General features: G+C 39.4%; 1 protein-coding gene across 2 annotated transcripts in view; it reads right to left on the minus strand.

Moving 5' to 3' along the window:
* The window catches only part of LOC128837617 (bifunctional heparan sulfate N-deacetylase/N-sulfotransferase 4-like), a 178,720-nt gene that overhangs the window by 71,600 nt on the left and 90,070 nt on the right, over nucleotides 1-17,050 (minus strand). For both annotated transcript variants that reach the window (XR_008445003.1, XM_054028867.1), the window contains exons 6-7: nucleotides 13,151-13,336; nucleotides 11,212-11,340 (exon numbers count right to left, since the gene is read on the minus strand). Coding sequence is in view for 1 of the 2 variants with exons in the window: in XM_054028867.1 (XP_053884842.1) it covers nucleotides 11,212-11,340; nucleotides 13,151-13,336 (315 nt within the window). In the remaining variant the exon portion in view is untranslated. The remainder of the gene's footprint in view (nucleotides 1-11,211; nucleotides 11,341-13,150; nucleotides 13,337-17,050) is intronic.

Consider the following 17,050-nt stretch of genomic DNA (forward strand, 5'->3'; position numbering starts at 1 on the left):
CTATCCCTGGTTTAGAAGATAGACTTTCAAAGCACAAAGTGGTGACCTGATTTACAACTGTCTTTTTTTTTTTTTTAAGAGAATTTCAGAGATTCACCAATGCAGTGTAGGATACAAAGGGTAAATCAGTGAACTCTATGACCTTCTAAAGCTATTAATATACCCACTTAAACTCTATAACACTGTAATAGAGCCCATGGTGGGCTGGATGGAGTAGTGGTTAATACCCAGCCAGTCATGGGGGCAGTGGGAGGGGAGCCAGGGCCTGCCAGCTCCACCAGGCTCTGACCCAGGGTCCTGGGAAGGTCAGCAGGGTTTGGCCTCTGAGGGGGGCCCTCTGAGTTACCATCCCTGGTTCTCTTCCTATCACAGCTTTCCTCCCTCAGCTTCTGGTCCTAGATAAAGAAACCAAGTCAGCAGCCCCAACTGGGCTCAGTGTATAGTCCTGTTCTTTCAGGGAGGCTTCTCCGGCCGGTTTGTCAGGAGCCTTTAAGGTAGGTCTGTCCTCTTCCCCAGCTTCCCCCTTCTAAGCTGGGTTGCTGCTTTTTCAACCCTGTCTCCAGTCTGAGCATGCTCTGCAGAGGGCTGAAGGGGCAGTGCTACCTGGGTACAGTACTGTTCTTTAATCCCTTCCAGTCCAGTGTGAGATTTGTATACTCCATCATACCCCACTCCCCAATCAAATATGAATTAAAATGATATCTATGTGAAAATTGGTGCCCCCCTCAAATAAGTTTTCAGTTACCCAACAAATGCTTTACTGTTTAATTTGCTAAACAACTTTTCAATTAGTTTCATTAGTGTAGCAAGCTTTATGATCAACCACAACTTGGGTAGTAAAGTTGCTAAATAGTAACAGATTAATTAGAATTTATTTAACTAATTTAGAGGAAGATTATGAACCTTTTAATGATCAAGGTGAGTATTTACTCTTAGGAATAATACTATTGACATCAGTGGGATTTCACATGTAATTAACTGCTCCATGGTGTGAGTAACATTTCACATTATGGCCCTTACAGAGGAGTAAAGAAATCTACATAAAGACCTCACATCTCATCCAAACTTGAGAAGAAGCTGAACTGAAACAACTGCTCTTGTTGTCTTTTCCAACCAAAATGGAAACAGAAAGGACCAAAACTCCACTGGTAAACCTGTAAATTTTTCCCTTTCAACCCCTTGTTTCAGAGATGCATGCAGGAGTGAAGGACTGGGAAATCTATTCACGTCTCAAAACCATCACCCAGGAAGGAAGTTGAAAGGGAAAAAAACAAACTTATATAAGTGTATATGCTAAATATATTTACACATTAGACCAAAAATATCTTGAGTATCTATATTAGCAAAGTGTCCATCTGTTGTAATTTGGAGTGGGGTGAAGAGTTGGTAGTGAGGTTCTGCAGGAGATCTTCCCAAGGATTTTTTTTTAAATTATTTTTCATTTGTTGCAGTATGGTCCAAATCAATATATTATATTTATGAGCTCCAAGGATGAGTCATGTCTGGCAGTGATGATTTAGTAGTATGCAGAGAAAGAGCAAACTCCATTAAAGCAAAGAAATCGGACCAACCTTCCCATCAGTTTGGTGACAGAATTTTAACCACGGGTAACCAGAAGTCCCAGACACCTCCTTCCAGAACTTCACTAGTGTGGAAGATTGCATTGATTACATCCACAGTAAACAGTACCTATTCTGCAGATAAAGAGTCTGATGCAAAGCCCATTAAAGTCAATATAAAGACTTCCTTTGAAGTCAATAGACTTTGGATCAAACCCAGTTAATGGAACTCTGTTTCAAGAACTGCCAATCTATCACCTTTCACAAGCACTGTACTCATCCAAAGGTTTAAAACAATAAAGAGGAGTTTGAGAATGGTTTCAATGTTCATTTAGAAACAGGAAATAACATAATACTAATGGCAAGAGAAGGAACAGTGGTGGTAGTAACAACTGGAAGGCTTGCCCTGGGTGTTGGATAAGGTCCTTAGTGACTCTTACTCCAACTCAATTTTATAGATGAAAATTAAGAATAAAGAAAAACTTGCAGTGTTCCTGCTAAAAGAGTGAACAATACAAAATACAGTGAGACAACTGATTAGCTGTGTCAACAGAACTCAACCAAGGCTGTTCCCTAAGCCTGAGCCTGTCCTGAGTATGAGTGTCTATGGGAAAGAAACATGCAATGTAAATTATCAGTTGTTGATATGGTAGCCTGGCAGTGCTCCCTGTGTGTGTGTGTGTGTGTGTGTGTGTGTGTGTGTGTGTGTGTGTGTCTGTGTACATATATATGTATATTTATGTACACACACACACACAAAGTGGAAATAGAATTTTACACAATCTGCATACCCCATAGGGGTCTATTCTCCCCACAGTTGGGATCTCTTCTCCACTGGATGCATGACATAATTCACACTAATGCTAATTGGAGTGAATCACACACATCCAGGAGAGAAAAGACCCTAAAGAGCATGAAATTAATGTAAGCAAGTCACATTGGTATGAACAGGAGCTACAGTACTTCTGCAAACACCAGCAGAGGTGTACCTCTGTGCCTTTGTTTTCATACAGCAAGGATTAAACAGTGCTGTTTGTGAAAACAGTGGGCACAACCATTTTGTTGCTACAGTTCTGAAGAGCACAAGGCTTTCTACAAAACCTGAGATGCCATGATATATGCTACATATGGGTTTGAGATGATGCATGTGTTATGATTCTAATTTTATTCCACAAAAATAGGATATATCCCTGGATTATATTAGGTATCCAATTTTGCATCACTTCTACAAACATGCTGTATTTATATAATTACATGCTAAAATGTTTTTCAGTATATTTTTCATAATTCCTCTAACACCAACCTATACTGTACTGCACCTGCTCTTAGGTTGCAGGAACAGCAGAGAATGATACACAAGCAAAAGGAAAGCTCTTTAACTAACCTAGGGGTATGAAAGTTTCCCAGATTGCACACTGCACAATTCTATTATACACTAGTGTCAGTTTCAAGTACACATCACATTCAAGTGTATATTTTTATTCAACTGAATTTATAATTGATAAATGGAACAGTATAGTAGACACCAAGCATTCCTGATGCTTGGTATTTTCAGGGAGTTCAAAAGACACAGTGGATTTAACAGTGTTAGTTCATACACTGCCATTTCAAAACCTATTTAGAATCACTAAATCTATAAACTTCTTCTTACTCTGGATAAGAAAAGAGCTCTCCATTAGTTTACTAATTAATGTGCTGTTTGTAAAGCAGGACATCAAAACTCTATCTATTAAAAAAGGTTCTAACTCAATATAAAGGTTTTGTTCTGTGCTCTCTCCAAGAGCTTTTACGGTTGTCAGTTGCTGCATATTTTAGAGGGTACTACAATGGCCTGACTTGAATGATGTTGGGGGTTGTGGTATATCTTTCTTCAGCTCCCACATGATTAAAGTATATTTCTTCCAGTCTGAATAAGGATTATATGGAACATATACATACTTAACTCATATTTAGGGAACTGCATGTCAGTATTTCACTTGCATGGCACAGTTCAGTAAAATATCAGCTTTTGAGGAAAAAAATCAAACATTAACTGTACAGATATAAAACTGTTATTTTCAAATGACACCCAATATTATATATTGTACTTTCAAGTTATTGGAACTTACTATGGTCAAACAAGCTCATATACTAAAGGAAATGGGGGGGAGGGAGAAACACCTTTTTTTTTCCTTTTGAAAGGCTGTAGCTTTTAACTCTACCCTGATTTAAAATAGTCTGATCAACAAAGATAAGTAATCTAGTTAGAATATATTGGGAGTAGACTGCATGGAAAAATACTGTAACTGCTGTATCACTTTCGCCACTTTTAATTACCAATGAGAAAAATGAATACCGTACGTTCTTCAAACAGCAGAAATACAATAAATCACACTATATTCATATCTGACAACGTAATGCATAATATAGCATAATGCCTCATAGAGACTAAGTTATTAAAAGTTTTTTTTCCCTATAACAGGCTCCTATACTGTGGCCCTCACTATGACATCAGAGTGCCTTTAAAGAAAGGTATTTAGACAAAATTACAAGAAATCACACACAAAAACAGTGGTTTGGAACAGACCAGGCATATGAAAAGGAGATATGCACCAACAGGCTGAACAAGTGAAACTGATTACCCATTATGTAAAAGTGAAAGGATAGGAAAAAAGGCTGAGAGAGCAGGGGGGAAATGGACAGACAGGAGAGCAGGTCTGAGAAGTAGGGTAAAATTAGTTTAACAGGGAAATCTGAAAACATTAAGGGCATTTTTGGAGATAAGTTGACATAGAATTAAGATGACTCAGGAATTGGGTAATAATAAAGCTTTCATTTCCTGGAATGAGACTAGTCTGGTTGCAGAGTGGTAAACTCTCTGAAGTTTAGCAAATAGCAATTTAGAAAAATCATAGATTTTCCTAAGGCAGGAATTGAGGGATGCATGGATAAAGATGACAGTGAATGCATGGTCTCGTGAAGGACAAATTCTAGCAATGTTCCAGAAGCAGTGATAAGCCAAAGTTACAGATGAGGGAGATACAAAAAGACAAGATTTGCTGAGTTAGAGAGTCATGGTGGATTAAGAGAGATAGGACTAAGAGTAAGACTTTTTATTCTGATGTGTAGGTCACACACACATTGTATATAAAAAGTCTTAATAAAGGTGCCCCACTTCTCTAAATCTACTCTCTTTGACTTAGGCTCCAACTTTGCTCCCAAGGTCCATAGGGTAAAATTTTCACATATGGGCATCTAATTTTAGAATCTTAAATTTATTTTTAGACATGTAAATAATAGTGGTCTGATATTAAAGGCAGTTCCAAATGAAGTTTCTTTAACTGTAACATGCCAATTAGAGCTATTGATGCTCCACGCCTATGAAAATTAGGCCACATCCCAGGAAACAAGATATACAATCCACAAGAGGTTTCACTTCCCTGTGTGGAACAAGGGATAGTAGATGGGGGAAGAGAGGATAATGATGAAAAGAATTACTAGTATATAATTTTCACTTGTCCTACATCTTAGTTCTCACATCTTAAAAACAGAAGCAATGAGAATAGAGAGTGAGATGAGGCCTGATCCATTGCTTATTGAAATCAATGGAAAAAATCCCATGAAATTCCAAAGGTTTTGGATGTGGCCCAGAGGGAACAGTGAGTTAGAGGAGCTTACTTTAGTGTGCTTCTTGAAGAACCTTCTGGACAAAAAATCTATCATTATAAAAGGTCAGTTCAAACTGATAAAGATGTACAAGAGTCTGTGGGGATGATCACTTTATAGCTGTCCAAACAGATGATTTAGCCCTCAGAACCCATGAAGTTGCTCTGCATCTGACAGAGTGACAATTTACAACCTTAGGCTGTGGATAAATGGCCTGATTATAAAAAACAACAGTCCTTAGCCCTAAAAGTATTGAGGCTGCTCTACCATTTTTGCAACCCATGAAACAAACAAAGTTGCTGCATTCTCTGAAAACTCTGGGCATAGGCAAGGGAAAGCTTGCCTGTGGCTGAACTGGAGGAGCTGAGGGAGACAGAGAATACATAGATGAGACTTTCCAGGACACAGTAAAATGGTCCCACCCCTGGTCTGACAGTCTCTGTGCTGTTGAGGAGGAGGAAAGTCCCAGGAAAGGAGAGCATCTAACTGGAGCAGAGGGAAAAATCCCATAGCTGGGACCCTCCTTCCAGATGATGTTGTGGTATCCTCTTGCACTGAAGAGACTTCTCTGGGGGAGGGAACTCAAGCTAGTAGAAAGAGACAGATATTAGTAATGGGTGATTTGATCATTAGAAACATAGATAGCTGGGTTTGTGATGATCAGGAGAACCACATGGTGACCTGCCTGCCTGGTGCGAAGATTGAGGAACTCTCGAGACATCTAGATAGACTTATGTGTAGTGCTGGAGAGGAGCCGGTGGTCATGGTACATGAGGTACCAATGACATAGGGAAGGATAGGAGAGAGGTCCTGGAGGCCAAATTTAGGCTGCTAGGTAAGAGATTGAAGTCTGGGACCTCCATGATAGAATTCTCTGAGATGCTCACAGTTCCACGCACAGGGCCAGTTAGACAGGCAGAACTGCAGAGTCTCAATGTGTGGATGAGACAGTGTAGGAAGGAGGGATTTAGATTTATTAGGAACTGGGGAAACTTTTGGGAAAGGGGGAGCCTATACAGGAAGGATGGGCTCCACCTAAACCAAAATGAAACCAGATTGCTGGCACTTAACATTAAAAAGATCATAGAGCAGTTTTTAAACTAAGTGCTGGGGGAAAGCTGAGTGGTGCAGAGGAGCACATGGTTCAGACATCTCTTAGAGGAGGATCTATTAATAGAGAATCTCTATGTCCTAGTGAGGATGACAGGATAGAAAATGATAAAATACATGCAGGGTCTGATCAGAAACAGTCAAATAAAAAAGAGTCCCATTCAATTTGTGTAATGGCAGACAGCTAAAAGGAGACAAGTTTTTAAAGTGCCTATATACCAATACTAGAAGACTAAATAATAAAATGGGTGAACTAGAGTGCCTCGTATTAAATGAAGATATGGATATAATAGGCATCACAGAAACTTGGTGGAATGAGGTTAATCAATGGGATACAGTAATACCAGGGTACAAAATATATCGGAAGGACAGAACAGGTCGTCCTGGTGGGGGAGTGGCATTATATGTGAAAGAAAACATAGAATCAAATGAAGTAAAAATCATAAATGAATCAAACTGTACCATAAAATCTCTATGGATAGAAATTCTATGTTCTAATAATAAGAATATAGTGGTACGGATATATTACCGACCAACTGACCAGGATGGTGATAGTAACTGTGAAATGCTCAGGGAGATTAGAGATGCCATTAAAATAAAAAAAACTCAATAATAATAATGGGGGATTTCAATTATCCCCATATTGACTGGGTACATGTCACCTCAGGACAGGATGAAGAGATAAAGTTTCTTGACACCTTAAATGACTGCTTTTTGGAGCAGCTGGTCCTGGAACCCACCAGAGGAGAGGCAATTCTTGATTTAGTCCTAAGTGGAGCACAGGACCAAGAGGTGAATATAGCTGGACTGCTTAGTAATAGTGACCATAATATAATTAAATTTAATATCCCTGTAGCAGGAAAAACACCATAGCGGCCCAACACTGTAGCATTTAATTTCAGAAAGGGGAACTACACAAAAATGAGGATGTTAAACAGAAATTAAAGGGTACAGTGCCCAAAGTGAAATCTCTGCAAGATGCATGGAAACTTTTTAAAGACACCATAATAGAGGCTCAACTTAAACGTATACCCCAAATTGAAAAAAACACAGTAAGAGAACCAAAAGAGAGCCACCGTGGCTAAACAACAAAGTAAAAGAAGCAGTGAGAGGCAAAAAGGGCCTCCTTTAAAAAGTGGAAGTTAAATCCTAGTGAGGAAAATAGAAAGGAACATAAACACTGGCAAATGAAGTATAAAAATACAATTAGGAAGGCCAAAAAAGCATTTGAGGAACAGTTAGCAAAAGACAAAAAAAAATTGCTATTACTTTTTGAAAGTACATCAGAAGCAGGAAGCCTGATAAACGACCAGTGGGGCCATTGGATGATAGAGGTGCTAAAGGAGCATTCAACAACGATAAGGCCATTGCAGAGAAACTAAATGAATTCTTTCCATTGGTCTTCATGGCAAAGGATGTGAGGGAGATTCCCAAACCCGAGCCATTCTTTTTAGGTGACAGATCTGAGGAACTGTCCTAGATTGAGTTATCATTAGAAGAGGTTTTGGAACAAATTGATAAATTAAACAGCAATAAGTCACCAGGACCAGATGGTATTCACCCAAGAGTTCTGAAGGAACTCAAATGTGAAATTGCAGAACTACTAACTGTAGTCTGTAACCTATCATTTAAATCAGATTCTGTGCAAGATGACCGGAGGATAGCTAATGTGACGCCAATTTTTAAAAGGGGCCCCAGATGTGATCCGGGCAATTACAGGCCTGTAAGCCTGACTTCAGTACTGGGCAAACTGGTTGAAACTATAATAAAGAACAATATTGTCGGACATATAGATGAACAATCTGTTGAGGAAGAATCAACATGGTTTTAATAAAGGGAAATCATGCCTCACCAATCTACTAGAATTCTTTGAGGGGGGTCAACAAGCATGTGGACCAAGGGGATCCAGTGGATATAGTGTACTTAGATTTTCAGAAAGCCTTTGACAAGGTCCCTCACCAAAGGCTCATACACAAAGTAAGGTGTCATGGGATAAGAGGGAAGATGCTCTCATGGATTGGTAACTGGTTAAAAGATAGGAAACAAAGGGTAAGAATAAATGGTCAGTTTTCAGAATGGAGAGCAGTAAATAGTGCTGTCCCTCACAGGTCTGTTCTGGGACCAGTCCTTTTCAATGTATTCATAAATGATCTGGAAAAAAGGGGTAAACAGTGAGGTGGCAAAATTTGCAGATGATACAAAATTATTAAAGATAGTTAAGACCCAGGCAGACTGCGAAGAGCTATGAAAGGATCTCTCAAAACTGGGTGACTGGGCAACAAAATGGCAGATGAAATTTAATATTGATAAATGCAAGTAATGTACATTGGAAAGCATAATCCCAACTATACATATAAAATGATGGGGTCTAAATTAGCTGTTATCACTCAAGAAAGAGATCTTGGAGTCATTGTGGATAGTTCTCTGAAAACATCCACTCAATGTGCACCAGCAGTCAAAAAAAGCAAACAGAATGCTGGGAATAATTAAGAAAGGGATATAGAACAGAAAATATCATGTTGCCTCTATATAAATCCATGATATGCCCACATCTTGAATACTGTGTGTAAATGTGGTCGCCCCATCGCAAAAAAGATATATTGGAATTGGAAAAGGTTCAGAAAAGGGCAACAAAAATGATGAGGGGTATGGGACGGCTTCCGTATGAGGAGAGATTAATAAGACTGGGACTTTTCAGCTTGTAAAAGAGATGGCTAAGGGGAGATATGATTGAGGTCTATAAAATCATGACTGGTGTAGAGAAAGTAGATAAGGAAGTGTTGTTTACTCCTTCTCATAACACAAGAACTAGGGGTCACCAAATGAAATTAATAGGCAGCAGGTTTAAAACAAATAAAAGGATGTATTTCTTCACACAACGCAGTCAACCTGTGGAACTCCTTGCCAGAGGATATTGTGAATGCCAAGACCATAACAGGGTTCAAAAAAGAACTAGATAAATTCATGGAGGATACGTCCATCAATGGCTATTAGCCAGGATGGGCAAGAATGGTGTCCCTAGCCTCTGTTTGCCAGAAGCTGGGAATGAGCGACGGGGGATTGATCACTTGATGATTACCTGTTCTGTTCATATCCTCTTGGGCACCTGGCACTGGCCACTGTCGGAAGACAGGATGCTGGGTTAGATGGACCTTTGGTTTGACCCAGTAGGGCCATTCTTATGTTCTTATGTTCTTATTAGTGCTCCTTTACTATTCAATGGAGTTTCCACTGCTGAGAGGAAACTGATTCTGGCCACAACCAAGGGAGAACAATGGACTGATATATACGGAACTCAGTATTCATCCTTTGGAATGAATTCTGGTGGGACCCAAAGCATATCCTTGGTCAGGAAAGAAATTAAGGGGAGGTGATTTAATAACTAGGTTCAAAATTTCTCTTATCCAACCCCAGTAAAGCTGATGGGATTGAAAAGGGTGTAATTCAGAGCAGAAGTTGACTCTAAAGCAGCGGTTCTCTAACTGTGGGTCAGGACCCCAAAGTGGGTCGTGACTTCATTTTAATGGTGTCGCAGGGGCTGGCATTAGATGTGCTGGGACCTGGGACAGAAGCCTGAGCCACACTGCCTGGGGCCAAAGCCGAACCCAAGGGCTTCAGGTTACAGGTCCCGCACCCGAGGCTGAAGCCATTGGGCTTCAACTTTGGCCCACCTGCATGGGGTGATGGGGCTTGGGCTTTGTCCGGGGCTATAGAGGACTCAGGCTTCAGTTCCCGCTCCTGGGGTCATGTAGTAACTTTTGTTGTCAGAAGGGGGTTGCAGTGCAATGGAGTTTGAGAAATCCTGCTCTAAAGAACTAAAAAGAAAAAACCTCAACTCATGGCAGAGGTTCATGTCTCCAAAACCTAAAGGAATTTAAAGGATATTCCTCCCAATGCCTGAATTAACACAATTTTGCACCCTTGATTTCTTGGTAAGTGGATATGATAGTATATGATAGTATTGTGTATTAATGAGGGTTTATTAGCATTGTATGGGATGGCTTTATTAGTCAAGAGAAGTGAAGTCAGAAGATAGTTATGCAAATCATCCCAAATGAGTGAGTAGGACACTTTCTACCATAACAACCTGTATTCTTTATAAACTACATACAAAAAAGTGTCAGAAAAATTAAATATTACTACCGTAACAAAATAATTATAATGTCATTTCTCCCCCAACATTATCCTGCAGCCTCATTGTGATGGATTAATGACCATACCCGCATTCTGTGTCACCCCCACACAATGCTCGCTCACACGTGCTTCCATTTTTTCTCTTAATTTCCTCTCTTCTTTCCCCTTCTACCTGTGTTCAGGCTTAATTCCCCACACAGAGCAGGCTACATGCTGTGTGGAGTGGGGGTTTCTGTGGGTGGCATCAGAGGGTTAGGTTGCCTGTTCTTTAGCAGCTTGATCTGAATATTCTATGCATGTGAACCTGTTCCTATAGTTAGCTCTATTAGGGGATGCAGTGGGAGCAGAGAGAGATGAAAGATGTGTAGCTTTCAAGGAGCCAAAGGTGAGGGAGGGTGGGGGGGACAAGAGGGAAGAGGAAGAAAAGGAAGAAGGGGGATGCAGTTTTCTCCATCACCATTGTTTTCCTTTGTCCCCTTTAGTATATTCAGTGTCCCCTTGTTCCCAAAGGCCTAGAACTCTGGTTGGAAAACAGATACTGTTTGGAAAACATATATACATTTGTCTCTGAATTGTATCACCTGGGATCCAGATTACTCCTTACAATACAGTTTTTGCTTATTTCCTTTTAAATGCTCACCACCTCTGAGCAAAAAGATTTGATTCATCGGAACTGAATAAACTATATAGGTTATTCTGTCCCATTCACCTCCAATAATGATAGCAAAAGTACACATCAGAGGATAGCAAACACGGTACATACGGGATTCAGGAGGATGGTGAGGAAGAGTTCACCCCCTCGGATGCTTTTGTCCAATTCTTGAGGGCCCCCAGGATACTCCTTGTAGAAAATTGTGTGGGTGAAAAGGCCACAGGTCTGTCGAGGAAGTACCTGAGAACAAAGTAAAAATAGTGTCATGACCCTATTTCTGCAAGCCCCACCCCAAAAAACTCTTCTGAGTCTGCATTCTGAAACGCTCACATATGGATTCCTTTGTTCCGGCAGTTGTCGTCTTATTGTAAATAAGCATGATTATGCAGATGTTGAGCTCTCCAGCTGCCAGTTGAAAGGTTGCAGCACATGTGTGTTCCACAGCCTTTGTCCAGACCACTGCATATGTTTCTCATAGTAAGAATTCAGGGTTTGTGTTTAGGGATTTGTAAAAGGAAGAAAAGAGCTTCTTTTCTTTTAGCAAGGATAGTTTGTTAAAAGACAAAGCGCTTCTCAGTCGTCTTCACTATCTTAGGCTATTAATCTTCGTGCTGGCAAGATATAGCACACAAATGGTATTCTAGGTTACAGACCCCAAAAGAACTAGTTCATTCCTACCTTTGCCCTGAAAATCAGATTAGACCCCACTAGTGAAATATGTACTGGGGCTGATAGGACTGTTGAATGAGTATATCCCGAGGTCAGCTCTACATACAATCATAAATCAGTAGATTGTGCGTCAGAATTCTGAAAACTAGCAGATGGAGAAAAAAAACAACTAAAATCTCCACTACTTAGAGCTATTTCATTAACTCTTTAATCACAAGTACATCAGAACTCTGCAGAAAAACACTAAGGTCTGTGATACTGTTCAGTACTGTACTTGCACAGACATTATTCAGTTTTGACTTAGGTTTTTTGCCAGTTTACCATTTGGGCTCCCCTTTGTATTCTGTCCAAAGAAACAGAAAACAAAATAATCTACGGTTTCTATTCAGCAAAGCACTTAAGCATATACTTAAGTGCTTTGCTCAAATGAGTCCTATGTTGGAACTCGTTAGAATCTACTATGTTACCTGTTTCTGTGTTATTAATATATACTTTTGACAAATATATTAGATACATTACTGCTCTTAAATGCATGTCCATGGCTTTTGTTGAAGTCAACAGGAACTTTACCTATGTATACCATGACAGAACTTGACCTGTCAAGATTTACATTCTGTGTCCTGTGCAAATTCCATCTTGTGTAATTTACCCTCTATCTACCTAAATTCTCTTTACCATTTCAATTGAACATGATTCTTCTACATTTTTGCTCTAAACTGTGGTGTAGTGTTGCATCTGGATGTTCATCAGCTGCTTTGTTCCATTCTAGGAGCAGCTGCATACTGAAGTGATAGGCCAAGTGATTCTTAGGTTATCTTGGCTTTTAATGCATGTGCTATTGAAGGGAAGATGTAGAAAGCTTTCTTTTTCCCCACCCCAATGCACAGTCTATGAAATTTTCGCAGGTATAGTTTCAGAACCTGTGCTCTGGGAGTTGCATAGGTATATCTAAACACAAAGCCTGGCCCAGCCAAAGTATCTTGTGGACTGGAGGATTATATTGCACCTTTGTTTCTCTTCCCTTTTGGCAGGTCCCAGACCCTTTATGCATTGCAGTGAGTCAGACCCTTGGATATGGAGCTACGACATTTTAATGAATTGCAAAGGTATGTAATTATAGTCCAGGATTGGTTGTCTACTGGTACATTTTATTTCTGATAATCACATTGGAAAGTGCCAGAAAAACCCACCCCAAAACACACTCTTTGCTCTTCTTTCTTTTGGAAACTGGCTGCACACTGGTAAAACTGTTTGGCATCCTTACAATTCCACTATCGTGAAGGATTTCAATGCCCACTGTAAAGCTTGATGCATTTGTAAAATAGATTTTTTTGTCATTCTTAAAGAATTATTGCTATGAAGTAATGGAAAAGCTATGTACCATGATGCCATTGTGGATGAAGCCCCGTCTGTACCGTGCAGGTTTTAGATGTGGATACTCTTCTGTGCTTGTGACTTTGATACCCCAAACCTTCTTCCAGGCCTCATAAAGCTGAACATGTACAGGGTAAACCCCAGAGTGGTGCGGAGCCACTGCATAGCCCATGTCAGTTGGAATACCATGTTCCTGAAACAAAGCAAAAGAAACAACACATTGAGTACATAAGTATAATATGTAATGCATCAAGTTTATTCTACTAACTGGTAGCTTTAAAGAAACTGTTGCTCTTGGGCAATTGTGTGTGTGTGTGTGTGTGTGTTTTGTATATATGACACTCACACTAAAAATAAGAGACACAAGGTGCAAAATAATTGGCTTTCAGTATCGGGGGGAAAATAATCCTGTTGGATAATATTGAGCTACCATTGTTTAGAACAGATTTGACTGCCTGTGTATTATGCGTTGTGTGTATTTATAAAATATGCCCTATCTGGTTGGATGTTTTTTTTAAAGTAATTCTCAAAGGGCTGGGAAATTATGCTGTTTTATTTAGTCACATTTCAAATTGTCTTGGATCAATAAACAAAGAGAAACATGTTGACATGACAATTACCATTTGTCTATATTTTATATTACAAAAAGCAGAGGAACATTTCCATGGCTGGTAAAATGTTTGCTGTAGCTATTTATAAAATGAAGCTCCAGCACATTTCCCTGACATAGTGTATTGACTCGAGAACCAAAGATGGACTTTGAGGGTGAACTTTTCTATCTGGCAATTCTGGCCTATATTTGCTGAAATCCATGGCAACACAAAGAAGTCATATTTTAGAAAGTTAGCCCTAAAATCATCCACTCCTTTGGGTCCCCGGTTATATGGGTCATCCATCATTTTTACCTCTTTCCCATACAAACCTCACTTCTCCCCCATGTTTGTTACTTATTTAGTACTTTTATAATTTATACAGTAAAGTAAGTATACATGTCACTTTACTACAGGTAGAAGTTATCAAAGAATAGAATCCTTTCTCTGAAGAACTCACAATCTGAAAGATACACAGTGCAGGCCAGAAAAACAATTATATGCTGCTTGATAGAGCCTGAAAACTTCACAGGTTAGGTATTATTTACATTGGTACCATGCAATAACATTCTTCTTTTGCCAAAAGAAGAGCTGCCAACTCACAAAATAGATAAGCCATTTGCCATTCATATATAATTGATACTTGGAGGGAAATTGCTAAAATACTGAATTATAATTGTTGCCTGTCCTCTTGTCCACATTGTCTAATAACTGTTGTTTGCTTCTATAATTAAGGAGGAACAGATTTTGCTAGGCATCTTTAAGTACTTAACTTCGCACAGACTGGCCTTTGGTCCTTTGAGAAAATTAAATAAAACCTATGGGAACATTTATTCACACTTCACACAATATAACCAGTTGAATTATCTACTTTCTAATAATAAAGATGCCACTGACTAATATGAAATAATCTAGTTCATATTTTGACCATTAGCAGAATATGCTTTTTGCCTATTAATGAAGTCACTCACCTGCAAGATCTATATGAGGCATAGGGGTTAGTTTTGGATTTGAAATGATGAATGCTCATGTAATGAAGGGACCATTCAGAGATATCAATGACTTCAGAGCCAAATTCCCTATGATTATGTACAGGAAAGTAAGATACACATCTAGATCAGGGCCCCACTGTGCTAAGAGATATACAGACATACAGCAAGAGATAGTCCATGGCCTCAAAGAATTTACAATCTAAATAGATAAGATAGACAAAAGGTGAAAAAGGAAATTAAGACACAAAGAGCTAAAGTGATTTGGCCAAAGTCACACAGCAGGCCATTGTCAAAGCCAAGAACAGAACCTAGGACGTCTTACTCCCAGTCCTGTGCTTTATACACTAGAAAACAGTGTTTCTATGTGCTAAATTCAATACTAATATTCAGTACTAAATTATTTCAAGAGAATACTTTAACCATTTTAAGTTGAATAAGATGTGTGATGCAATCTGATCAATGACAGAGTAGCTGTGACTCCATACTATTGGTAATTTCTATATTGTGGGACTCTAAAGTAAGTAAAATTGTCTTGGGATCAAGCACTTTTCTGAAATGGTACCTCAACAAGTGAACATATCCCTACCTATATGTCCTCTTTGGTCAGGACAGATGCATTCCAAAACAGGATTCATGCCTTCACAGTTTTCTATTGCTATAGGAATTGTCCCAGCAATGGAATGGTGAAACAGAAATTAACCACTTTAGAGTAGATGGGTTGCAAAAATCTAAGAGTTCTCACTATGGAGAAGCTATTTGCCACAAAGAGGCCAATACTCTTTATGTCTGATCACACAAACATTCTTTACGAATTATTCAAAAATCAATAAGAAACCAAGAATACAGACAATTTTTCTCTGTACCAGTTTTATGCAATTTTTGTAACACCTTTAGGTAGGGTAAATTCAATGTGTTGTATATCAGCATGCACACTGCCCTGTTATCCTTTAGACTGCTTTGCTTTTGTTGTTAAACTTCTTTTAGAATTGAGGATGACAATATTTTCTTAAAAGGGATAAAATATAATTGATTCAGTTAAAGATATTGTGTGTAAAAAGTTTCATTGCATTATAGTGGCACTGGGGCACCACTATAATTAAGGTTGCACCATGTCATATGTTTAAAGGTCAACCATTGTAAGTCCTCTAAAATTGATATGTGTAGTTGGATTCCTTTGAAATGTGATGTGCCTCAAGAAGCTGTAGGGTAAGTTAATGATCTGAATTTGGAATCATTTGAGGCATGGGTTACAGAGACATAAGCCCCCTCTCCCCTCCCCACTCCAAAAAAATTAGCCATTTAAAAAAAGTTTCCAGGTGGTGGGTTTATTTGCCTTGAGCTGGAGATCAAACTATGGATCTAAATGGTCTCAATCTGTCAAGTTTTACCTCAGGTAGTGCATGGTACTCACTAAATCTTTGGGGAACCCAAAATGAGAACATATATAAGAAAATGTACTTTTTTACACTGTGTGTGCATCAATATGGAAAAATCAGCTAGAGGGTTTCCATGCCCACCATTTTATATGCTTTAAAATTCAAGTCTTGTAAGTACTCTCAAAACTGAGCAGTTAATTGGATTGCTTTGAAATTGGTGTGCATTAGTGATTCAAATTTGCGGTCATTTTGCTGATGGGTTCCCAAATTATAGGCCCCCTAAAAAAACAACAACCTGGTTTTCTTCTGCTGCCTTGTACTGTTAAGCTGAAAGGTACTAATGGCTGGCTGAATTACAGACCTCTTCACTGCTGTGAATTCTCCCTCAATTAACATATCTAAGGTTGAGTTGATCACAAACTTCCCCCCCACACACACACCATCACCTAAGACAAAAGGAGTTTTGGACTAAGTGACTGGAAGCTGCTACAATTTGTAAGTCATGAGTGGCATTTTTATGTGTGTGTGTGTGAAATGTAATCAAAGTCTCTGGGGGAAAAGTAGAAGTGAGACAATGGTACGTATTAGGAGTGGTAGAATAGGGAAAGAGCAGTTTGGGGCTGCAGTGAGGGATGGGGATTAATGGGGATGGATGGCAAGAGAAGTTGGGGAGTCAGTTGTGGGAGGCATAGCACCCCACATCTCTTCCAGTTCACCAAACCCACACTCCAACCTTCTGGCACCCCCAGCTCTGCCAGTGCACCCTCTACTGTGACATAGTTGTCTTTCACTCCAGGCTGAAGAGTCTGGGTTATAGAAGGAGGGAAGTAAAGTTGCGTTATAGAAGGAGGGAAATAAAGGCAATAGAAATGTTTGTATACCAGGGAATAAAGACTTCAAGGGCTTGGCTACACTTGGGACTTCACAGCGCTGCCGCAGCTCTCTCGCA

The sequence above is a fragment of the Malaclemys terrapin genome, chromosome 5 (genome assembly GCF_027887155.1).
Source record: "Malaclemys terrapin pileata isolate rMalTer1 chromosome 5, rMalTer1.hap1, whole genome shotgun sequence".
NCBI lineage: Eukaryota > Metazoa > Chordata > Testudines > Emydidae > Malaclemys > Malaclemys terrapin.